The following is a 25,159-nucleotide window of genomic DNA, read 5'->3' on the forward strand; positions in this document are numbered from 1 at the left end:
TTTCTGTCAGGCTGTTCTTGAAGATTTTTGTCTTCATTTTTTAAAAATATCATTGTGAATGATGGGTTAGTCCAGATCAGCAAACCTGACTCATGGGTTCAGCAGCACCTTTTTGGAGATATTTTTGTGCTGCTGGGGACTCTGGGAAGGGATTAAAAGACACTGTACTCCCCTTAGAAACAGGGTAAACCCGAAAGTTGAAAACTAAAGGAGAATGAACCCTGCTAATGTATATTTCTGAGGATGTTTCCAGTGCTGTGCTCAGGGTGAGTCCTGGAGGCAGGAACAATGTTTATGGCAGGGTGTTCATTGCTGGCGGTGGGCTGGCTGCTGCTAAATTTGTACTGATTAAGTCTGTCCAACTGTTTAAAAAAAGGTGGGTGGGATGACTGGCTGTTTATTCTTTGATTCTTTGTAAAGAATTGGAAGAAAAATAAAACAACTTCATTTGAACTCTGAGAAAGACAGCTGTGTGTACAGATGATACAAGGACTGCTAATGCTTTATGGAGAACTTTGTTCCTCTAATGCACTTAAACTGTTTCTTACAGTGAAATTCTTGTATTTCTGCCAAAATTTTAGTAGTGGAGGTGGGTCTTATGGAAGCAGTTCCATTTATCTAAAGGAGAGAAGACAAGGCTGGGTACCTGGGTGCTGGATATTCTGCCAGAACAGATGAAAATGGCATATCCTGCACAATCCTAAATAACAAAGGGAGTCTTAAAACAGGAGGCTGGTTCGCATGAAAGTGAGGTAGTCACTGCTGCCAGCATGTACATAGGGAATTAGGCACTTTGAAGAGTTCTGGCCAGGGTATGAGCAAGCTGGCTAGAAGTTTACTAACACACCGTATCTTATTTGCAGCCTTAGCTTGGCAGGGTTCCTCTGGAAAAATTAAAGATTCCGTTTCCTGGCATAAAACCACAACAAGGAGTGGGAGTGGAACACAGCTGTCCTGTCCCTGGGTTGAAACAGCAATCTTGCAGCTCGTCTTGCCAACTGTAGGGAACTACAGCATTCAGAGCATGAATCTAGTTTTATGACTGATGCTTGTTAATAGCAAGTCCTTAATTTCATCCTGTGTGATCTGTTGTTGTTATCTGTGTGTGTTTAATTGAGAAATGGCTCTCTGAAAAGCCCTCTGAGAACCTGTTTGAAAGTGACTTAGATTGCTGGCTCTAGGGCTGTGTCTTGTCTTAATCCTTATCGTATTTGAATTTCATTATGAAGTGCCAAACAAAAGCACATCAGAAATAGTAATAAAAAAGATATTATGTAAATAATTGGGTGGTTGGCAAAAGCGATTGGATTTTACAATTCAAATGCTTTAATCCAGAAGTGCTGACTGTATACACAGTGCCAATAGGAGTGGTCACAGAAAGATGCATATTTCCAGCAAGCGTGTGGAACACTTAGCTAGAGCTGATATAAAGTGAAAAAAAGCCAAACATTTAACTAAGAAATTGAGAGCTATTTTACTTAACTAGTGAAGATATTTACCTCAGGGCAAATGACTTCCACCTTAGCTTAAATGACTTTTCCTTTCTGAGAATCACGCTCATCATGCAATAATAGCAGTCCTTGCTAAATGGCCTGACTGTCGATATTTAGCATTCTTCTTATACACTGAATGGACCCAGTGGTTTCCTGTGAATTTTCTAGGTGACAGTGCCTGGATGAATGGTCCTCATCTCTTCTTTTTTCCCCTTTCCTTCAGTCACTGGTTCCTACTATTATGCAGCCATCTGTTACGCTGGTACAACAGGTTTTGGGAGCTGTGCTATGGATAGCAAAACTTGGGGCATGGGACAGACAGTCATTCCTTGGGGGTGGTGGTTTTTCAGTTGAGCTGAGACAATGCTCTGGTTTGCAACTTAGCCTTAGTTGAAGTACTGCTGCTCCAGCTGAGAAGGGGATTCATCATCACTCACTGGTAGGAGGAGAGGGAACTCCTTAAGCCAAAACCATTGCTGAACAGGGAACCTTCATTGGCCTCTTCTCTGTCTGACAAAAATCTCTTTGTTGCATTTAAGTATAATTTGCTGGGGGCAAGCTGGGGGGAGTCCTTCACAAGCTTTAAATAATTTGTTCTTAGACTGAAAAATCTAAAGGGCTGTGTAGAAGTCAAGTAGGAGTAGTTGTGTGCATGCACATGAGCACCTCTTCATTATCACATTTCTGATTAAATAGGAATATGTTTCTTAAAAATAACTAGGTCCAACCTGTTAAGTGGTTAGCAAAACTTTAGCATTTTTATTACTTGCACTGCTCACACTTGCTGTCTAAAAATTAAAACAAAATGTGTCTGTGTGTCTTGTCAGCCCTCAGCTTCCTGACATTGGGACTAGTTAAACCTTTATCTGTGAGGCTGAAGGCTTCTCTATCAACTTTCCATTACACCTTTAGGCACTTGAACTGTAATCAGATTGCCCTTGACCTTCTCTTTGAGGTGAATAGCTTGGACCTTAGGGCTGGATGAGAGACCTTTCTGATCCTTATCTTGAGCTGTTCTGTTAGCTGTGCCCTGAGCCCACTGCAGCATATCCACATCCTTCCACAGCTGTGGATATGAGAGCTGAACAGGTTGTCCCAGTAGTTACCATGCAGATGCCAAGTAGAGATGATTAAATGTTCTTACTCAGCATTTTCCCTAATATCCGAGTGCTCTCTTTCATTATTTTTTTTTTCCTTCTCTTTCTACTGTTTATTGCTAGTTTAACGCTGGCTTAGCAAGTCTACCTGCTGTCTTTCCAGTCTGTGTGAGGACTGTCCATGTACAAGTAGGGGGTCGTAAGCTCAGTCTTACAAAATAAACAGAGAATGTGTGAAGTAAACGGACTACTGCAAAAAAGCCACTGGTGAATTCTCTTGGGTAGTTGAAAAAGCACAGTAACTGCATCGCACTTGGGAAAATTGTCTTTCTGCTGTAACCTCTTCCATTTGGAAGATTTACAGCAGATGGGGCGGCCTCTGGCTTTGTTGGCTTGTTTGTGTCTTGGTGTTCAAATGGACTTGTAGTCATCCAGAGACCTCCCGCACAGTTTCTTTCGTGCTGTCACATATTTGCTCTGTGGGGTTAGGTAATATTGAGAGCCGGTCCTCTCTTAGGGGCTGTTCACACGTTTCCTGCTATGTTTTGTTTAGACGGTGGCTTTTGGTGTGGGGCTGGGAGGGAAGGGGTCGAGATACAGGGGGAAAAAGTAGAATGTGATTTAACATGGGTAGTCTCTTGGGGAGCTGTTTGGACTGAAGCAGTCCTGCTGTCTTGGTGCCAAGCAAACCTGCTTTGGTGCTTAATAGTGGGAGACATTGGCAAGTACATTCCTTATGAGACGGGTGATTAGATTTATTGTCAATCACTTTGTATTCCCTAGAATGAGAAATAATTTATTAAAGAAACGGCTTTCTTGGAACACAGGCTTAAAAATTCATCAGTGATCCGTTTGTTCTGTCTCCCTAAGGATTATAAAAGCTTTTTTTTTTCCTTCCCTTTTTGTGTTGTGGCTGTGTGTTTTGCTGCAAAAAGCGTTTTTGTTGTGTAGTTCAGATCTACAGGCAAGATTGTGGGTGGGTGAGGAGATTAGTTAAATTTAACACTGATCTGATATGGCTGCTAGGACACCCAAATAATGTTCCCATCTTGGTCGTAATTCAGAGAATGCAGAGACGGTTTACATGGGCCTTGAAGTTAAAAAGCAAATCTCTAAGGTAGTTTTGTAGCAGTGCAAGTAAGTGTGCATTTGTTAGCCTAGAACTGCTAGGCTGGGTCTGACAGATTTTTTGGTTTAACGCAGTGGTGATGTGTTGAAGTGACTGGGGTAGAGTCTGGGACACACGGACTGCAGAAAGAAACTTGCTGCTATATTCTGCCAAACTGACAGTTCTTTTTTTTGTTTTAGATGAAGGACCTAGCTTGTACTTCTGACTCCTATGTGCATGTAAGTTTGTGGACTTGATATCTAGTAATACATGGATCAGTTTACTTTATTACCCAAACTCTGTGGGGCCAAGAAGAAATGAAAGCTGAATGCCTGTCTTGCAAAAAGGAATGTACAAATGAGTCATCCCACACCACCCTTAATGCCAGCATTGTAGAGGCAGCAGGTGGAGATGAAGGAAAAAACTTGCTGGAAAATTGTAATCCATGATGTAACCTCATCCCGCTAAAAACCTTCCTAATTTAGCCTTGGTTAGTTCATCTGAAAGACTCCAGAGAGGAAGCAAGTCAGATCTGTTCTGGGTTTGGTCAAAGATTAGGCATGCAGATTTGCATTGTGTTTGTCTTTGGAAGGTAGTTTGGCAAATCACAGTGAACTCTCTGTACAAATCTTGGTGAGAAAGTCATTTCCTGCTCATTTAGTGTGGTTTCCCAGTGGGCAAACTTTCCAGATAAACACTAGCCATGCTGTTGACAGCTAAAAGAAATGGGGCTAGCCGTAACACTGTGTATGCCAGGTGTTCGTTCTTTTTTTTGCCTTTATCATTTTCATATTAAAAATAATGGTTTATCCTTCTATTTACTACTTGATCTTTCTTAACCATGAGGGGAGAAAAAGGGCTTCTGACTAAGGGTCTGAATGATGAATTGTGATACCCTTGCACGGTTCTGGGTTCTACCACAGTCGTCTTATATCGGGACTCTGAGGCCTGGATTCATCCCCCAGGTTTGATGCTTTCTTGAAGTGCTTGATGTCATTTCCCTGCATAATAGGTGTCAAGAGCTGGATGTGTCCAAGGAGGTAATCTAGTCTGTGCAAGATCTGAACTTTTCCCTGAAGCTCCTATTCTTCTTTTTGTCTAAAGTGGAAGAATTAAGTTATTGTGCATTTAGATACCTCACTAAGCTGCCTGAAGATAGGTGCTGTGAATTTGAACCTATTATGCATCCATTTCCTTACCTGGAAGATGTGTGTCTTCACTGTTCCCTCCTCGGAGCTGTTTAGGTCAGCAGACTGTTCTACCACATTGCAGCAGTATTGCCCTTTTGTAGTACAAAAGTTACTAGTGATTGTTTTGTTCTGAAAAGAAATGGGCATGCGTGATTTGCTGTGCATTACCTTTAGTGTAGTGGGACTGATTAACACGTGAGTTTTAAGTATATATTATCACATCTGTTGAAGTTGACCGAGGTGTAATGTCTTGACGTCTTTGGTTAACACCCAGTCAATCTGAAAAGCAGGGCAATGCAATACAGAGCCCTGAGAGACGTCTTACTTGTCAAAGTGACAAATTGTCCTTTCTGATTCAAAGGACCAGCTTGCATGGCAGAGCTAAGTAGCTACTGGAAAAAGGGAAGGAGAGCATGGGAAAAATACCCTATTTGTTTAGGCCTTCCCCTGTATTTTTTGTTGTTTGTTGCTCTGAGTTGAAGTTCTTTTGTTTTCCTTGGTCTGAAACAACTTAACAGCAGGTTGAGAGGAGCAAAGCCTCTGGGATTCTGCCTCTCCCACTTCTCATTCTTATAAACTGTTTACAATCTCCTTCAGTTTTCTAGCGTTGTATGGAAAAGTTCAGTGGGTCAGCTTTCCCTTTAGCTTCATCCATCATTCCAGTCAATTAGAAATAGTTGAGGGCCAATTGCCCGGTCTTCCATTAACTGAGACACTTCAGATTGTTTAAAATAGCATAAAAGCCCTCTTTGTTGACCGTTGGGCAAGCACTGTAGATTTCCCTGTGATGGGCAGTTACCGCGTGGCTGAACAGAACCCCAGTGTGTCTTGCAGTACTTGAGGGACGAATATTACTACTACAGGCCTTGTCTGGGTTTTGATTCTTTCTCCTTCACCTCCGCCTCTTGCTTTCCCTGAAAGGTGTGATGCCTTCAGATGGTGAATTACCATGCCTGCTTGCAAAAAAAGCTGCTCTTTGTGGCTTTTCAAAACTTCTGTAGTTGAGGGTTTTTTTCAGTTACTGAAATGTTCCTTTTTAACCTTGGTGCTTTAAAAGCTCTTGGCATTATTTGTTAGTCGCTTGTCGTGTGTGTTTCTAAAGGACAAAGGAAGTGTGTAAGTGTTCAGGAAACAGCGCATTGTGGTGTGTGGCTGAGTTCATTCTGGTACCCAATGCCAGGACAGCCTTCTTTCATTTAGGGCTAACATTTTCCTTATGTTCTGAACTGACCAGCCTTAGGGTAGAGCTTGTGTGAGAGCTCCAAAAGAGAGCTGGAAGCTTGTCATAGGTTAATGTGTTTGGGTTCACACTGAAGTGAGCTGAATCCATTGTGTATATAGATCTATATATGTATTTATATATATAAAAAACACATTTTGTTTCACATGACATTTAACCAGAGAAGTAGGCTTACTAAATGGAGATCAGTATATCTGCAACAAAGTAGATATTTCTGTATTCCCATCTTAAAGTCATTGTCTATCTTGCAAACTCTCCTTCCAGCGGTGTATACTGCCTAGGTTTCAGTACAGGCTGGTCTGTGTGCTTTTCATTGTTCCAGAGCCATTTTGCCTGAACGTGTCATCGTTTGATCCCAGCCGTGCAGCAGCGTTTCTCCTGATTGTGAGGAGTTTGGATAGGTGTGACTGAACACCTGTGCTTGGTGCTGAAGACCTGGACCTTGCTGCATTTTTTGAACTGGAGGCGTGCAGCAGTCCTTGAATGTAGGGCCTCCATGTTCTTCCAGAAGGTGCCCTGCCTTGCAGTATGCTGTATGCAAGCTCTGCCGTACGTGAGGGCTTACCTGTTTCTCTGTTCCTGAAGCATGATCTAAAAAGAGTAGGGCAGTTTACTGTACGGCTGCCTCTCAGATGATACGGGCTGAGGGATGTGCATGTGCTGGTTAGCTTGAATTCCAGCTGTTGCGCTACTGAGATGCACAGAAAGCTTTCTGGACAAATCCAGGGCAGAGAGCACAGCAGGGGTTCTTCAGGCTGTCTTGAAAGAAAGGGGGCTCTGACAAGGCAGGAAGATGTGATAGTAATCAGATTTGAGAGTCTTCAGCTGCTGGGGAGCTGGATCTTTTACTGGAGAAAGATCTGCCACAAATACACCAAGTTCAACAAACTCTAGCAGTGGTTTTCTTCCTCTTTGATGTCCCATTGGGATACTAATCTGATGCAGATCTCAAGATAGACTTTTTCAGTTGGTGTGTTCCTCCAGACTTGCCTTTTTTTGTCTTCCTTTCTCCTCCACATGCCTTCAGCAGATAACAGCTTGAGGACATGACGGAGCTGGAAGTGCAGCTCTAAGTTGGAAGGAGACCAGTGGGGCAGACTGTCAGCCTGAGACTTGACTTAGACAAAACCAATGTTTGCCTGCTTTGCACTTATAAATAATCTCATGCTTTGCCGAGATTGAAGCTTTAATAAGTAATTTAAACAAAGAGGAGGAGGAGGAGAATCCACATTTAATTCAATTAGCATTGTTGTCCAATGCCATTAATTATGCCCAGACTTGTAATGTGTTTCACAGGAGTTGATACACGAGCTTTGTCTGTGCTGGGGTCGACTGAGGACAAGTATGTCCACTGGTGTAGAATCCAGCCTTTGTGCTTTGCAAAAACCTTCAAATTTGGTATCTGACAGTAGCCTGGAGTAAGCAGTAGCCTGAATAGCCTGCACTGCAATCTACTGAACAAAGGGTATCTCTGGGAGAATGATGATTCGATGTACGTGTTTTCGGTGTTTTTGAAGAGGGACTGTTTTAGTGGAAGTAATAATCTCCTGCAATTTTATATTATTTCCAGACTGTTTTAAATTGTTTCATAGGCAGAGAATAAAGAACTTTAAGACAGTAAACAAAGTAGGATGTCTGATCCTCCTGGGGGAGGTTATTCTTTTATTAAAAAAGATATAAAATAGCTACTTTGATGGAAATATAACTCTAGGAATTGAAATGATGATGATTATAGAAGCTGTAGCATTTTAATGCAAAATAAGCCCTAGGAGATATGTGCCCTAAATGGTAAATCACTCTGTTTTCTAACAAAACAAGAATTACTGTTATTTTATGATTCTTGCTTATTTTACAAGGTCTTTAGCTATTTCATCTGCACTTAGCTTTTACAGGCTGGAGATAAATTGATTGTTGTTTTGCTTTTTAAATAGCTTGGCTTTTCTAAAGCACGCTGGAAATGCAAGCACAGATCAACAGGATAGGATTCATTTGGTACTCAAAAAAGCAGGGAGAAAAGCCATGACTACTGACGCCATATGCAATAACTGGACTGGAATCTGTTCTCGTAATTTGGTGGTGTTTTATAATCTTCTTGGAAGGAGCCAAAGATGATTATTTGAAAGGGACCTCATGGGTAACACTTAGCAATTTTGGGGTGGATATCACCTTGAAATGTGTGTGTTTATTACAAGAGAACTCCTGCTGCCATTTTAGAGGGGCTGTGGGGATCTCTGAGGGCACTGACAGACCTCAGTGGCCCTGACCAGCTTCATGTGGGGCTTCTGCCCAGAGACCTGGGAGCTCTAATTAAGCTCAGCCCTGAGCCCTCAGTCCATGCTTGGGCTGTGCTGGAGGAGTACTGGTCTCCCACTAAGCTACAGCCACGCCTGTGCCTGGCCACGGATGCCATTGATCCAGACCCCTGACTTCCCAGCCTGACCTCAGGCCTGCCTTGACACTGTGGACCTGCCTGGCTATCGTTGGACCCGATCCTAACCCTGACCTGCAGATTTGCTTCCCAGGTTGACCCTGAGCCTCCCTCCTCCCCGCGGTACTGCCTCTTGGTTGGACCTGGCCGCCATCTCAGGTCTGCCCTGCTCGCCTCGCTCAGGTGCTGTGGAAGTGGGCCCCAGCCAGCGAGGCCCCTGCCCGGCCGTCCAAAAGATGCCCCTCAGCACCACCTCCCTCGGGGAGCTGCTGGCCCTTGAGGCTCCCTGGGACACGATATCTCCAGCTTGGCTGTTGTGCCAAAGGGAGGGTCCCTGGGGGAGAAGGGAGCCAACCTGCGGGAACCGTCAAGGATCTTGATTGTCTCCCGCTGAAGAGGACTGGAAAGAAGCTCCCTTTAGATTTGGTCTTCCCAGATGCTCAGCTGATGACGGTGATTGCTGCGGCATGGCAGATCCCTCTTCTGCTGGTGAACACTCTCTTGTTTGACAGTAGGGAAAGGACCACAGGGTCTTGGCCAGTGTGGTAGGAAAAGAGGAGTTGTCTGTTTGCTTTTGCTTTGAAAGCCCCAGCAAGGTAAAGGGATGAGCGTGTGTTGTACTAGACTGGAATTACCTATCTCAAGCAGGCAGGGAACTACTGGTAGAATTATTCATTAGGGGTGTCGTGTTCCAGCTCTGTCTGGCAACTTTTGTTTTACTTTGAATAACTAGGCTTACCTGCCAAATGTTTGGAATCTGAGATGCTGAGATGTGTTTAGCAAAAGAGCGTCCTAAATACTGACTTAAAGCTGAGCACAGAGGAAGGTGGTTGAAAGGGGTAATGTGTCCCACTTTCTGCAATTTGTGATGACCTAAAATCCTTAATGATGGAAACTAAAAACAGATAACAGAATCTTTGCATCTTTTCTACATCAATGTTAGCTTGTGACACCTCCAAGTTAGCAATGTGGAGAAAGTACTGGTTTTGGAGATCAAAGAACCACCTCCTTTAGCGAATTCAGGGAATAAGCTGGATCGTATGCTGTCCTCTTTGCTCACTGCATTTCCTCAGTAGCTCACATAATAAGTAGGAAGACACGAGAAGATGCAGTCTGGTTAGTTCTCTGTGTGTTGGGATATCTACCTTGAACTTTGCAAGCTTTTATTCTTTCTGATGCTTAGGACAGTCTCTTGCTAACAATACTTTTCTCTTGTAGGAATGCAGATCTGTACCATATCTCCTCCCTGAATCTTCATTTTGGAAGCAGCCAGAGGATAAAGACTGGCACAGTGCTCATTTAAAGTCAATATGTTCTAGTTTGCAATTTGCTCATGTTTAAGTGCCCAGCTTTAAAGGTTTCCTTTGCCCACAGGCAGTCTGAATACAAAGGGAGACACTATTTTTTTTCATAAAGAAAAAGTTCTGCAAAAGCTCAAAGGGCGAAATATTTCTTTCCACCTTCCATCTCCTCAGGTTTATTGTCACAAAGCAGAGATTGCCTCTGATGAATCTGGAGAGGAGCAGAGAGATGTAAATTCACGCAGTCACTTCAAGATGCAGCTAGAAATGAGGATGAGGGATGAGATGTGTGCATGTACATACGTGTGTGAGAGGAGTGAGAAGGTCCCACCTTGAAGCAGTTTTGGTGTTCAATGCCTCGGAGATGACGGGGAAGTTTACAGGGACAAGGTGTAATGGAAAAAATCTCTACATGTAACTGGTTTCTTCGCTGTTGCAAAGGCTGGGGTTGCATGAAGATGAATAGAAGTTCTGAGTCTTTATTGCAATATCTTGTAAACTCTTCTGTTTAGAGGGAAGTTTTACTGTGGGGTGGGGAAAAGGGAGCTGCAGTTAGAATATAGCATCTTCAAAGGGGTTAATATATTTGTCCCAGGAGCTAGTTTCCCTTCTGAAGCTGTGGGCAGAAGACACAAAGTGACATCTGAACCTTACCATAAAGGATTTGGTGTGTATATGTTATTGGCCTTAACAATTATGTACTACAGACTGGAAGGAGTGATTTTCTCTAGGATTTCAGAAGCCTTTGTCTCATTGTTTGAGCCTGTAGCCTGAGTTATTCTGTGGTCTCAATAGAAATGGAAGTAGTGCCTGCTTATATCACCTCTGGTAGTCCAGCATGTGTTATCTTTGAAGGCTGTCCATGCTGCATTTTGACTGAGATGATTGCCTGAGGTTTATTGTCATAGTCTTGGTTAATATTAGCGCTTATCTGAAAATGAAAGCGGCTTCCTTATTGAAGTCCAAGTTCCAGAATGTCAGAATACAGCTGTAAGTAAAGGAAACTAAACAGGGGCATTTCAGCGTGTTTCAAAGGAAATGATAGATCATGCAAGGATTAAATTACACTTTTCACTGTGGAGCTTAATGAGACCTCAGTACCCTGCTCCGTCTTAACAGCATAAGGTCCCTCGGAAGGATACTGTTCTTCAGGGCTTGCACAAAACATGGTACAGCAAAAGGGGCAATCCAAAGTTCATCTTTGGGATGAAATGCAATTTTTCTAAATGAAATGTTACAAAATTAAATGTTGTAGTTCCCTGGTGATGAAGCTGCTCACAGGCAAAGAAGGTTTAAACCTTTATGTAATTACACTCACCTCCTGCATGGCAACGGCTTCATCCCAATCACTTTGTTTTCCTGTGATGTGAAAAGGTATACTGAACTTGCCTACAGTGTTTTCTTTAGGGGAAGCGTGTTCACTTTGCAATTTAGGTCTCTGTGTCATTCCTTTCCTTTTTTTTTTTTAATAATAATATTTTTTATCAGTGTGTCTGTGTGTGTATATTTGTGTGTGTGTGTATATATATATTCCCTAATAAAGGATGTTCTTTATGTGCCTGTTTGACAAGATGTGCAAATAGAAGCCCTGCTTTGGCTTTGAGGCCTGTGTAGCCCGATGCCTTCAGGGCTTATAATGAAATGAACAGTCTGTCATTTCATTTTACATAGTTGAGGTTTCAAAATGCTGGGGAAAAGTCTTATTTCTCAGTAGGTAAGCCAGTTCTTTATTGGTCACTTGCTGTGAAACTTCTGAAATGTATTCATCTACCAAAGGGGGGCTTCTCCAGTTTCTGTGCTGAGACACACAATTGTGTAAGAAAAAGGAAAGTTCAGACATTAGTGCTGGTGAGAAGCAGAAGCGTTCTATTTGGGCAGTAGCCCTGCAAGAACGAGCCTTTGATCTACTTTTTTCCTGTTTAGGGTTTTTTTATGTTGTCTATCTGTTACAAATTTTAAATAAGCTTATAGCCAGTTAGATCTTATGGACTTAGTGAAGGGAAGATGTCAGAAGGGTAGCATTTCACATAATTCAGCTATTAATCTCTAGCTATCCATTTTTTTAAATTATCATTGCTTTGGACGGTTTGAGAAAGGTGTCAGTTTAATAGTAGGTCTTGACGTTTTATAGCCTTCTGTAGTCTGCAACTGAGTATATTTTATCAAATGGAAATAAACTTTTAATGGTGTGCAAGATTAACTGCTCTGAAAGCCAATGGTCCTGTTCACTGCGGAACTGAATAAATGTTTTTACGGACAAAAATTCCACTTCTACACTGGGCATTGAAGGGAAAGCTTAAAGCAGGTGTAAATATAAGGTAGTAGTCTGTTAGTCTGTAGTAGGTTGCCTATAAATATGAAGATGCCTTGATAGATGCTTCATATGACTTCCATTTACTGAGCTGAGCCCAGTCATACCAGCATAGTTGCAGCATGCTTTTTTGAGACAGTCAATACTTCTTTCTCTGAATCTCTACTTGCAAGGTGTTGGGTAAAATGTGTTTTTCAGTTGAAAAATCTGAAATCAGTAGAATAGTTATGACATGATGGTAGAAGTGAAAAGTTAAATTTTTCTACCTTCTTCTTTAGGAGCAAAGCCCCAGTAACCAGACATCAATAGCAATGATGCAAGAGCCTCAAGAAATGGTGGAAGAGACAGTTACTGTGGAGGAAGATCCAGGCACTCCCACTTCCCATGTGTCTATTGTCACTTCTGAAGATGGAACCACAAGGAGAACTGAAACCAAGGTGAGAGGTTAATAACCAATGAGGAAAATGGCAAAATACCACCTAATCACAAAATAAAAATAGCAGGGAGTAGCATGAGTGATGACAATCATGCTATTGTGATCCTTGGTGATTTTGAATGTTCTATTTGCCAGCAAAGCTGAGTCCAGGGCTTTTTCAGTATTGCCTCTATGTCTAATTTGCTCCCTATCAGCTGTGCTGATACAGCTGTTCATGGAGCTGTAAACTGAACAGTAGAAATTATCCATGTTAACCAAACAAAAACACTAAAACCCCTTCCCAGACTGTTTATTCTTCTAAGATTCACTTTATTTTACTGAAACAGTTCACAGCATTGCCCTGCAAACACATACAATGATACAAGAATTAGATGAGTTGGTAGGGCTTGGAGTAAATTACTTTTGCAGCTGAGGAAAATGTGCTTGGAAATATGTCTTCAAATTAGTTACGATCTGTAATAACAATATGTGATTATGCATTTGTCCTTTAGAACAAGAAACATCCTATTTAAATAACACCATAGCATTTAAGTAATGCAGTAATCTTGTGAATGGAATTTTACTCCTGGTGCATGAGGAAAGCTGGGTGTATTCTCAAGTGACCTGTACCTCAGGTTCGGCTGGATTACAGGTGTTGCATATGTTCTAATTTTCCTGATGTCTTTTTGCTCCCTGGTGTAAGATAATTGTGCAGTCTCTGTTCAGCAGGTGCTGTATATTCATGGCTGCCTTGCTAGCTTTCTGGTACCACTGGAACATTAATATGCCTTGTCATTTGAGTCTTGGAAGTTGAGCTGAAATCTTTGTTAGATTTTGGTCTTGTGAAAGATTGAGGGCGACTCTGTTTTTTAAAACTTAACAGCACTGATTAAAAAAAGAGACTTTACAACTCTTCCTGTGTTAAAAGGAGTTGAACAGAGATCGCCACATAAATCAGTGTTTTTACTGGCATTCCAGAATTGCAGTCCTCTAAGATATCTATTCAGGATATCAGATCCTCAGGTTGGAGTAAATGAATGTTGATTTCTTGAGGTCAGTCGGCCTGCACACATATTACTACAAACTGAGTTACCTGGTTTAAAATTTGTTGCAATTACTTAGAAGATAAATGCAACTGGCCTATTTTTTCATTGTTGGAAAGAGAGGAAGGTCTTAAAAATAAAGACAAACAAAAACTTCCACATTTTTATTAGCTCTTCAAATAATCTAATGTATTTAGTTTGTGACTTACTTGAAAGAAATACTGCTTTCTTTCTAGTAGCAGCGATAACAACTATTTACAGGAAGGAAGTGATAAAATTACAGTGGTGATGGACACCTTTTTATATGCACTAATAGTAGTGCATAGTTTTAGGAGACTGTAAGTGCAGCTATGCAAGGGAATAAAACAATAGCTATGACTGTAAAAATAGAGGAGAGGCTGTGCAACGGTCCCTAGATAACGGGACCACATGGAATGAAATAGTTTGTCTGAAATAGTCATGCCACTGATAAAGCTGCATGTTTGTCATAGCGTAAAAGGTGTGATTTTTCTCCTGTGTGGTGTACCTGCTATTTTTCCATCTTCCCACAAAAAAGGACAGTGGCAGCTCCAAAACAGGCATTGTATCTGCATATGGGAAAAGAAAATTGAAAAAATAGCAACCCTAGAGCTGCTGTTCCATTTGAAAGAGCAAGGCTTGCTTCTGTTACTGTAGTTCATTCCAGGCACTGAAGTGTGTCCAGAATGGGCAGAGGGTGCATAGCTGTCTTGCTCTGCATTTATGTTGTTTCAAATAATGCCATTGACTTCAACTTACATACTATCTGGAGGTGTTTCCTAGTATTTCATAGCTAAAAAGACCAACTCTTAAAAAAATAATTAGCAAAAAAAATCCATTTGTTGAGAAAAGTAGTTCTGAAATGTCAAAACACAGATGGGGTTGGCTTAGCCCTAACTCTGTCAGAACAGGTGCTCTGACTTTGCTGAGGTGGTTGTCATCTCTGAAATGGTTTTGTTTTGACTTTTCCTTGCTGTGATAATATGGCATAGATTTAGATATGAATCTGAGGTCAGATTTTATAATTTTTTTTAATCACGTTGGTCTTCAACTTGCTTTTTGTTTTGGTAGAGAACATGAAAATGAAAACTGTTGTCACTGGGGTTTAGTAGCGTGAGTTAAGTGTCCTGGAATTAATTGGCATCAACTTACTATCACTTCTAATAAGTATCATCATAGTGCTTTCATAGGTCATACTATTATATTTTTGAGAGCCTTACAGAGAAAATTACAGCAAAAGCTATAAATATGAATGCTCCTGTATGCCACTGTGCCTTTATTGCCCCTTCCCCTGTTGTTTCAAAAACACAATTTATAGAGGTTATTATCTTCAATATTGTATTAAGTAAACAACCTTAATCTAGAAGCATTGACAGTTTTGCTATGCTTTTCCCCACATCTTTGAAGATGCCTGTAGCAGTGATGCAGAAAGAAGGCATAAATAGAATTTAATATTTGACATATTTTAAATAGACAACATCTGCCTTTTCAAAATGAGATACCTCTGAGTAATTTTCCCCAAACTGTTATTCTCTTAGTCCTATACTAAAGTCCCTACATTACATTCGCACAAAAGATGTAGCAGATAATACTGCATTTCAACTTTATAGGAAGCCAAATACCTATCACGCTAGAACAGTGAAACTCACCTAGGGGAGAGACTACCACTTCTTGCCTGTTGGCTAGAACACTGCCATGTGTTAAAGGGAGCCTGTTTGCAAGTGGCTCAAGAGAACTCAGTAAAGCAAATTAGATGTGTGTGTGCTTATGTTAATGTTTGCTTTTTTCTTTCTTCAGGCACCTTTTATCTTTGAAATGCTGAAAGATTGGAGAGATTTAGGTCACTTTAATTCATTGAAAATAATGTTTTATGATAACAAACTGTGAAATCAATCTGTATACAAAGTTGTTTAATTTGTAGTCCATCCATTTGCCTTGTGCTTTCTAGTACTCAGCAAGGCCAGATCTTTCCCAACAGTGATTAACTGCTGCTCCCATTTCCTAGCACCAGCGATGTGAAAGTGCTTGTGACTGAAACTCTTTGGTTGTGGTGGTGCCAGGTACCCCAAGATGCAGTTTTTCGAAACTTTGCAGAAAATTCAAGGGAGTTGGCTAATAGAGCAGGAATGGATTTCAGCCGTAGTTGAGGGCCTTTTCAAAATGTGAAATGTTAAGCTTGAAATTGAAGGGGAGAAATTGGAGCTGTTGTTTTGAAAACCTACGGGGCAAGTTCTTACACAGCATTTAATAGAAAGGTAATAGCTTCAACCTGCTTGGGCTGATTAATTTTTACAGTCCGTAGTTCAAAAATGAGCTCTCAGAAATGCTTTTTCAGAATGCTTTTATCCTCATACATTCCCTCTCATCTGTTTTTTGGTTTATGACATAGTTTCAACAAAATTTTTAGCCCTGTCAGCTTTTATAATGTACTTAATCTATCCCCCCCCCAAAAGGGGGGGGGGGGGGCGGGCAGAACAAAACCAACCTCAGTAACAAAATGGAAGGCAAAATTATAGGTACTGTTTAAGATAACTTCATTTGACCATGATAGCCTACTTCAACTGAAATCTCAGTATTGTCTCTCCTCCTCTTGTGTCTGAGCACTGTGCACTTTGAAGGATCTACTTGTACCATCTGCACATGCATCCAGTAAGTCCAATTATTGGATATTTTCATGTTTGTTCTCCCATCCTTCAAGACAAATAGAACGATGAGGGACAGAAAAATACAGAAGATGCTTCAAATGTGTGATTATTTCCTTTGTGTTCTGTTGGCAAATATATTTCTGGAAACAGAATTAGTGAAACATTATCATGGGGCCTGCAGAGGAATTATTTAACAAAATAATTGCTATCTGGGAGGGGAGAACAATGGTAAGGTCAGTAAACTTTATATTCTGGGGTGGGGGAAGCAGCAATGAAAGCACTAACTTGCAGTTTCATAGGATTTTGGTTGCAGAGGGCCTGAATAAGTTGGTATGTTGGAACTTTTTTTACTGGGGTTGAAACCTTGATACAGTTTATAGGGAATAAAGAATTGAAAAATTTATTTTAGGCATACTTAGGCAACATCCTCATAGGGAAGTAATCTGAAGCTTTTGTCTGATACTCTGAGACTGTAGCATTGAAACAATTGAGCACCTTTGATTTGTAATTTGGCTAAAAACCCGTTTAAACTGGTTTTCTTTAGAGATGGAAAATAAACAGAGGAAGTCAAATTACACTTGCTCAAAGTAACATTTATCCCTAAATTTTTCATTAGAGCATATCTGTTGTGAGGAGTTCATGCTAATAAATCTTTCTCATGATTGGGTGCATCTGGAGGATCAGGTGTGTCTCAGATAAGACAGTCTGCTGGGACTTCCATTTGGAATAGCTTCATTCTCTCTGGCTAATGTATCAGTATTAAGAAAATCACAAAAATGCTGGGGGAGAAGATTACTGTGCTGTCAGCTGCTCAAGACTGCCTGTGTTCTTTTAAGAGATAGAAATGAAACATTCCCTTGAGCTGGATTTCCTGAAATAAAGATGTTTGGTTTGTTGGTGTTGTGGTGGTTGGTTTTTTTTTTGCTTGGAAACCTAATAAATGGACCTTTCTCTGTGTGCTGGCTAATTGCTTCCAAAAAGCTTCCCTTTATTGGCCTGTAGGCAACAAAGTCTGTTTATCACATGATGAATCTTCTATCTTGATGCCTACCCCTGACAAATGAGGCATGAGTGCAAATATTCCCCCTCTCTCAAAATATAAAAAGCCTTGGTTTGATTGCCACACCATAACACCTTTAGCATTATTGAATGCTTTTATGCTATGAGAAATGTTTACTTTAATGCTTGAGTGAAATGTTCCTTTTTATGTGTCTGACAAGGGAGTTTTGATTGTCCTGATTCTTTCCACTGGTTAATAGGGGCAGCATTCAGAAAATAATAGAGGTGAAGCTGTGCTAACATTGTAAACTTGTTCTTATATGTGCTGGCTGATGCTAAGTGTGTCTTTTTGACCGGCCACAGCCATTGAAAACTTGTCTATGCTAGTCTTGAAGACAGGAAAATAAGGCAAATTGGGGAAAAAAATAGCAAATTGATCACCTGCATTCTGTGTTGGTCGTATTAAAAAAATATATCTCTAAATACTCTGTAGAGTACCAGAGCATGGTACTCATTAAGTGTAACTGGTAGGTCACAAATTGTCTAGGAATTGATTTTTTTAAAGTGTTCTGAAATTCTGCTTTCTTTTTTGTGTACATGTACTGAATATTGGTAGGCAGTTGTCCTTGCTGTAACGTTTCTGCGTTGTTACCTCATCCTGTTTGACAATAACAATGATTCTGCAATACAAATTAAATAGTCAAAAATGAGCAAGAGTCCAGAACTGGCATTAGGAATGCTGGATGAAGACATACAGCAGCGATGCCTTCTCTGCAAAGCCTTTGTCCAAGGATCCTGCAGATCAAAGCTTGTTCCTTCTTTCATGCTATTGCTGCAGCCAGATGTGGTATATTGGGTATCTTGCATTGTTTGATCTTGACAACTTTATGAAAAATGACACATGACAAACTATGCATGCATGGCAACATATGTCTTCAAAAGCAAAACTCAGAGTTAGATTTAAATTATCTGGCTCACGTTGAATAGTTCTGAAAGAAAGGGCTTTGTGAGGTTATGCGAGTGCTGCTCTTGGCATCTAGAAAGCTGCCTCTTTGTTCCTTCCTGGGTGAAAGTATCAGTTTCTGATTCATCAAATTGTTGAATTGCTACCTTACTTCCTGTTATTCCCATTACTGGTTCCCAAGTTGAAGAATGCAAAGGCCCAGCACTTTGAGCCCAGTTTTGTCATTGCTTTGCAGAACTCATGTATTTCAGGCCTGAGAAATGTTGCTGTTTCTACTCTTAGAAGATCACTTACGAACATACTCTTTGAATAAAACTATCGTTTCAGACTTCAGTAGGAGAATACTGAGCTGTGTTGCCTTGTGTATATCCATTTTACAAAGAGTTACTGTAAACTACATCAGCTGCTCTTCTTCTCTAAATGCTGTCTAGTTTTATAAGTGCCATGATGGTAGTCATGCTGATGGAAAGTAGAAGTATTGTGCGCAGGTAATAAGCAAAAACTGCTGTTGCATTCTATGTCATGAAATAAATGTTTAGCTTCTAGTTTCCTTTCTTTTAGTTATTAAAGTGTGTACTTTAAAAATGGGGGGGGAGAAGATTTGGAGGCCTGGAAGCTGGCATCTTTCCTGATGCTTAATTGCCAAGGAAATCCCTTTGGGTTAAAGAGGAAAATTCTTTCAGCTCTGGCCCAGATTAGATACTAAGGTCATGTTGGTACCTGGCTATGCTTTATTCAGCATTGTGATGCTGTTTAATTATGCTGTTGGTGGAGAGCCATTTGTGCTGTTTTCAGTCTTGCAGGATTTCATTACTTCATTAGGCTGAAGTATCATTTGCTCACAGATGTCTTTAGGAAAAGAAATGCTGTTTGGGTGAATTTTTTCTATTTGGGGTTTCTGTGTGAAAACATCTGGCTAGAGGACATCTCTGGAGCCGCTTCAAGAGGTGTACTCTTAATTATTTTGTTTTAGCAGCAGCTTGGCTGATCTGGTGCCAATCTAAATGTTGAAATCAGAGGCTATAGGTCAAAATACCTATTTGGACTTCAGAACTACTGAGCAATCCAGGAATACATGTTATAGTTACTGTTTCTCTTGATCTACACGTTTCATTCTGCAGCTTACATGAAGAAAAGTGGCATTTACTGGTGCTTATTTACCTCTGTAATACTTTAGAAACCCAAAATACCTCTTAACAATTTTGGTTTGTGTTCTTCTCCCCGTGTGTAATACTCTCTGGTGGATTGATTCTCCCTCTCATGTTTGTGGGTGTGTTGTTTTGTTGCTTGGTTGGCTTTTTTTTTTACAAAGGGCTGAAATCATTTACTAGGGTTAGGGTAACTTTTTATAGGTTAAAGTAACTTTATTAGCGTTAAGGTAACCAAGGATAGATTGGCTTCCGCTGGACTTTGTATGTTCCCCAAAAGAGCTTTTGCTGGTCACTCTGACGACAGTACAGAACTTGATGGACCCCAGATACCAACCAAAACAGAAAGTCCTTTGCTAGTTTGTAAATAGTAGTGGCTTTTGTCCAGTACTGTTTTATGCACATTACCAGACCTTTCCTATGAAGGCAGAGTGTTCTTGGAAACTCTTGAGGAGTCTTTGTTCTTACCCTTTAGCGAGAAACCCTGAACACAAGTGCCCTCTGGACACTTAACCATTTCCAGTTTTTGTCACTTATGTGAAATAGTCTAATTCTATCTGTGTTGAAATGAAATGTGATTTATAGGAAGAAAAGATAAAGATGTATTTGTGTACAGATTTTTCTTTAATGTTTTAAACAAGCTTGTCTAGTCCAGTATGTTTAGGGTAGTTGCAGTTGCAAAAGCTGTGTGGTGCTAGTGTTCGTTATTGCAAATTTGTTAGTCACCAAAATAATAGAATGACAACAACTACCTGCTGGGCTTGTATGGTGATGGTCAGATGTTAAGTATATCTTAAAAGAGAAAGCAGTTGTGCTGTCTAAAAGCTTGAAGCCCAAAACTTTTCTGTTTGAGATTGTGGTTCCCTAAATGTTACTGCCAAATTTGAGCTCCGTCAAGTTACACGGTGGTACAAACTTGATCCAGATCAGGCAGAAGCATATAACTGTATTTTTGTCAAACTAGAGAATGTGATGTGGTATTTATGCTAATTGTGGGAGGATAAGCTGTGGCTCCTCAACATTGTAAAGTCTGCTCTAGGAAAGATGCCTCCTGAAAATATTTTGGGCAAATTTGAACTGGTGTGATGACTTCTCACTGCTTCCATGCATTGTCACATGGCTGCAGTGGTTTTGATTTGGTAGTAGGAGCTACAGGGTGCACTTAACTCTGGCTCTGTGACCTGTCTTTTCAGCTTTCTATGGAAATATTTTCCCACTATTAAATCCTAAACCTAATAGGTGAACTCATGAGTACACTAGTGCTTCCATTCAACAGGCATGTAGTATGCTTTGTGATGCTCTCTCCCCATTTTACTGTTTTAGCTCCCTGTATGTCTCATCACATTGTGCAGCAAGGAGAAAATTAACATATTTATTCACTGCTTCTTCACAGGTTACTAAAATGGTCAAAACAGTCACCACCAGAACAGTGCGTCAGGTGCCACTTGGGCCTGATGGCCTGCCATCAATGGATGGCTCGTCTCCCATGGGCAGCTACACAGATTCAATAGACAGAAGGTACATGAAGAATGGAGAGCGGTACATTACACCACAAGCATCATCCACGTTAACCAGATCTTACAACAACTACAACGATTCTTACCCTGAAAGCCATGAAGGCCAGTATCGCCCTTATATTGGTCATGATGGTTATGGAGATTTATCTGATAACTACGGCAGCTTGTCTCGTGGTGTCAACTACCGTCCTCGCTATGCCTATGTGCCAGGAAACAGTTACAGGCCAGATGATGGTAGCTTCACTTTGCCAAGCAGAAGGGATAACTATGGTCCTGTTGCCCAGCCTCAGGTGCCAGTGGGTAGCAACGTTGACTTGAACCGTTCCCAGCCAGAACGCTTCCAGCCAGAGCCCTATGGACTGGAAGATGATAACCGCAGCCTTGGAGTAGATGATGAAGGATATGAACTGGATCCTGATTATTCCACTGTGAACCGGAGGACATCTGCAGGTGTGCCAGAGAGAGGAAGACCTCACAAAGGAAGGTAAAACCCATTTGTTTTTTATAATACTGATCTGCAGCTGTTTTGCTTACTTGAATATGTACATTTGAACTTTTAAAGGTGTGGTAAGTTCTGGAATTACTTGACAGAAAAACAGGTAGAACCCATCATTTCATTACCCATAAATGCAAAACGCATATGAAATACAGAAGGCAATAAGGGTAGTGCTTAAGAGCCCTTTCACTGTGTTTCTGGGCTGCTTAGTTTAGGTTGAATTTAGAAAGAAAGAGGTGATCTTGTGGAAGAGGGCTAAGTTACTTTTTTCCTCTTCCTAAAAAAGAGTTATGACTGCATTGTGTTGTCCCAGAGCCATCTCATGCTAGCAAGGTGAAGAGAGAGATTTGTAATCTGTGAGACTTGTGACAGGTCTGGTTATGTGTGCATGTGTCAAACAAAGATTTTGAACAGCTGGTTGGGGTTGCAGACAAGCTGATACTTGGTGGTGAAGGGATGCCTTGTTATATAAAAGCTGTCTTGTGAGGTGTTTAACAGCCTCAGCTCCTAATCCTGTGCTAACCTCACACCCTCAGCTGCATGACCAGGTTGTGCTGAACCTCACTGAAGTACTTCAACATTTTTTTAAGACCAGATCATTATTTTTGTCCTGTGCCTGTATAAAGGGGAGATAAGAGCTGTGTTGCACTTAATGTAACTAAAGTGACCAGTCACAAATTACTTCTGGTTCAGTCCTCTTTCTAAGGGGTGTTCCATTATATGCCATATTTTCTGATATTAGTTGTTTATGCTGGGCTTGCAGCTATCAGCTCTTGCATTTGGAGAGAAAAAAAAACAAGCTTGGAAAGAGAGTCTTATCACTCAGCTGAAAGTCATCTTCTGAGTATGAACCTGAAAAACTTGTATACTTTGTTTTCCAAGCAGTGTACAAACTTTTGTGTGTGCCTGTGTGAAGTCATATCCTCATGATTCATGTTTTGATATGGATTTAGTTAATTTAGAGTAGTTTCCAGAGCTGTAAAGAGAGTCTGGAACCCACCTGCCTCTGTGTGTAGATGGTCTTCAGACTTAATAGTTTTGACCAAAGGCTTTACTTCATCAGCAGCAGTTGTCGGTGGGGTTTGGGTAGGCCCTTTTGCTCTCTTGTCTTGGAGCGCTTCTACTTGGAGATGTTAGGTTGTTCATGGTTTCATTCATGCTTTCATAGGTCTATCTCCCTCCGCATTTCTGTAAGTTCATTTTAAAGCTAAATGGAATCAAGCAACTGCAAATTGACATTGATATTTTAAAAAAAGAGAGAGAGAAACAGTATCAACGCATATCTCCCAGAACCCCCTTTAAGTCCCATGTGACGTCTTTGATCTTGCAAGCTTACCAACCAGTGGCACCACGTCAGTGTTTTATGGGGCTAAAGGGAATACCTGCAGCCAGTGGGTGCCAAAAGACTGCTCAATCTATCAAACTTTAATTGGTGCTCCCCTGCATCTAAGCAAGTTTACAGTTCTCGTTAAAAACAGTCAGGCAGCAGTTCTCTTAAATTTTTATTAACGTTTTTCAAACTGTATGCACGATGAATAATTAAATGTATTCTCAGAACCTACCCATTTGCATTTTGAAAGGTGGCTTGTTTCTTATTTTTTTATTAAACATCCCTTTGATTTATTGTTCCTTGCAGTTTGGATAGGACCAATTCACAATTTTTGCTTTATGTGTCTTTTGTTGTGAGGTTTTTTCCGTATTTAATATGATCAAGAGGCTTTGACAAGTAATTAGCCTGACTGTGGCAGCAAACTTTAGTTGGAGAGAACATAAGATGATTGTATTAGGGCCTCTTCATAAGTAGTTACTTTTTGACATTTCAAAGATATACTTGAACAATTCAATAAACCTGCATTTCAGACATGCGACTGATCTGCAAGAAACTAAAGACTACAGATAGTGCTTTGTACTAGATGAGGGTAACTACTACTTGATTATTTCTCTCTAGTTTTTTTTAAATAAATTATTCCTTATGAAAATGATTAAATGAATGTGAAAAATTGATGGCACTTTTGATTTCGAAAAGTTTGTACGTGTAGGGTAGATAGAATAACAACACTATTAGAAGCTTCTCTACCTCGCAGTGACTTTCAGCTTGGGGCATCTTCATCAAGTCACGAACAGAATTCTTCTGTTGGTTAACTTGCTGTGGAAACTTAAGTTATTCTCTCATTTTCTTCCCAGTAAGTACTGCCCTCATTTCTTAACAGTTTAAAGGTAGAATAAGGATCTTTACTGTCAGTTCCTAGTTTTGATGCTGTTCTGTCTCAGAGGACTGAATGGAGGTTTCTAATCTGAATCTGTGGTAGCGAATCTCACCCCCTATGTGATAAGAAGGCAACCCAGCTGTGTCTGGAGGGGATCCTAGTCAAGGGGATTACAAGTACAGATTGTTCTTTCCATCCCTTGCCTGCTCCATTTGATCACAGAGATAAATATCTGTTGTGATTTCCTACTGTCATCACCAGCCTCATTTTAAGCTACTTATATTTCATTTTAAATTGGGGGAAAATGTGCCTCCTCACAAACATCTACAAATCCAGATAAGTGCACAAAGGCAAATATTCCCTCTGTTGGCTCTTCAGTGCTTGTGGCTGGGTTTGTTTCTTGTTTTCTTTTATACAGAGTCTCTGTTGTAAGATATATTATTTTCTGCAAGAAGAATACCTTGCGCTTAATGTTCTTTTCCTCAGCATGTGCTCTGGTTTGGTTTAAGTCAGACTGCATAATAAATTGGGGTGAGAGAAAGGCATTTAGGGTATATAATACTGATATAATATTACTCAAATTTACTTGTGAAGGTATTTACACATTTTTTAATTGGTTTTATGCCCTTTTTTTCCTTCATTTGGTAGGTTGCCTTTATGAAATGGGGGGGGGGTTGTTGTAGTCTTTAAAAATTTGTAGTCTTATGGTCTTGCTACGTGTTTTATATACAGTCCTTTTTGAAAGAGAAGCAGGAAGTACTGAATATTTTTCATTCACAAAAAACTTCCGTATTATTATTTGAGTATTTTTAATCATTAAATTGAAGTTAAGACAAATGAGCAGGAAAAAATGGCAAGTCATAATTTTTTTTTTTTCAATTATCTTCTGTTAAACGTTTCATTTCTTGCCTCTGTGGTAATTTCGTTCCAGAGTGGATCACTACAGTTTGCACTTGTACTAGCATTCGTGGGATTTCTTTTTCCCTAAAAACTCTGGAGCAGCTATTGCCAGCGTTACTATTCCAGACTAGACAGGATATGAATTTTTAATGTTGACTGAATAGACAACAAAACAGTTTTCTGCTGTTAAATTTTCTATGGCAGAAGCCTGACCTAAGAGACTGAGACAGCATTTGGTGGTCACTTCCTGGTACAAATTATTACTACCAGGAAACGAGCCAGATTTTAGATTAAATAACTGTAACACTAGGTCTTTCTTGCTCCTGTTATGTATAGACAGTGCAAGCATATTGGTATCATGTACATGTTAGTCACGTTCTACTTCTGGTGTTATTTTTCAATCTAGAATATGAAGGCTTATATTTGTAGATAAACTTTCAGTCAGCACTTCTGGCCTGACTTTACCCATTTCAAGTGTGGTCTCACAGCAGCACCGATGCAGGCGTACTTAAGGCTGAGGAGGTATCTATGACTGTAGATAGGCCTCTCTGGTTTAATGACCAACCGTAAGTGTAATACCAGGATGTAGGCAACATTGGGATGTTGTCTAGTTTGGGGCAGGAGTGTATGGACATGCCT

General features: G+C 40.5%; 1 protein-coding gene across 15 annotated transcripts in view; it reads left to right on the forward strand.

Annotated features, from left to right (window-relative positions):
• ARVCF (ARVCF delta catenin family member) overlaps nt 1-25,159 on the forward strand; it is a 292,495-nt gene that overhangs the window by 183,417 nt on the left and 83,919 nt on the right. For 9 of the 15 annotated variants that reach the window (XM_069795000.1, XM_069794998.1, XM_069794999.1 and 6 more), the window contains 3 exons: nt 3,899-3,937; nt 12,447-12,605; nt 20,794-21,401. In XM_069795000.1, coding sequence (XP_069651101.1) covers nt 3,899-3,937; nt 12,447-12,605; nt 20,794-21,401 — 806 coding nt within the window. The remainder of the gene's footprint in view (nt 1-3,898; nt 3,938-12,446; nt 12,606-20,793; nt 21,402-25,159) is intronic. The other 6 variants (XM_069795005.1, XM_069795006.1, XM_069795011.1 and 3 more) reach the window with 1 other exon arrangement.

This window comes from Haliaeetus albicilla, chromosome 10 (genome assembly GCF_947461875.1).
Source record: "Haliaeetus albicilla chromosome 10, bHalAlb1.1, whole genome shotgun sequence".
In the NCBI taxonomy this organism is placed as follows: domain Eukaryota; kingdom Metazoa; phylum Chordata; class Aves; order Accipitriformes; family Accipitridae; genus Haliaeetus; species Haliaeetus albicilla.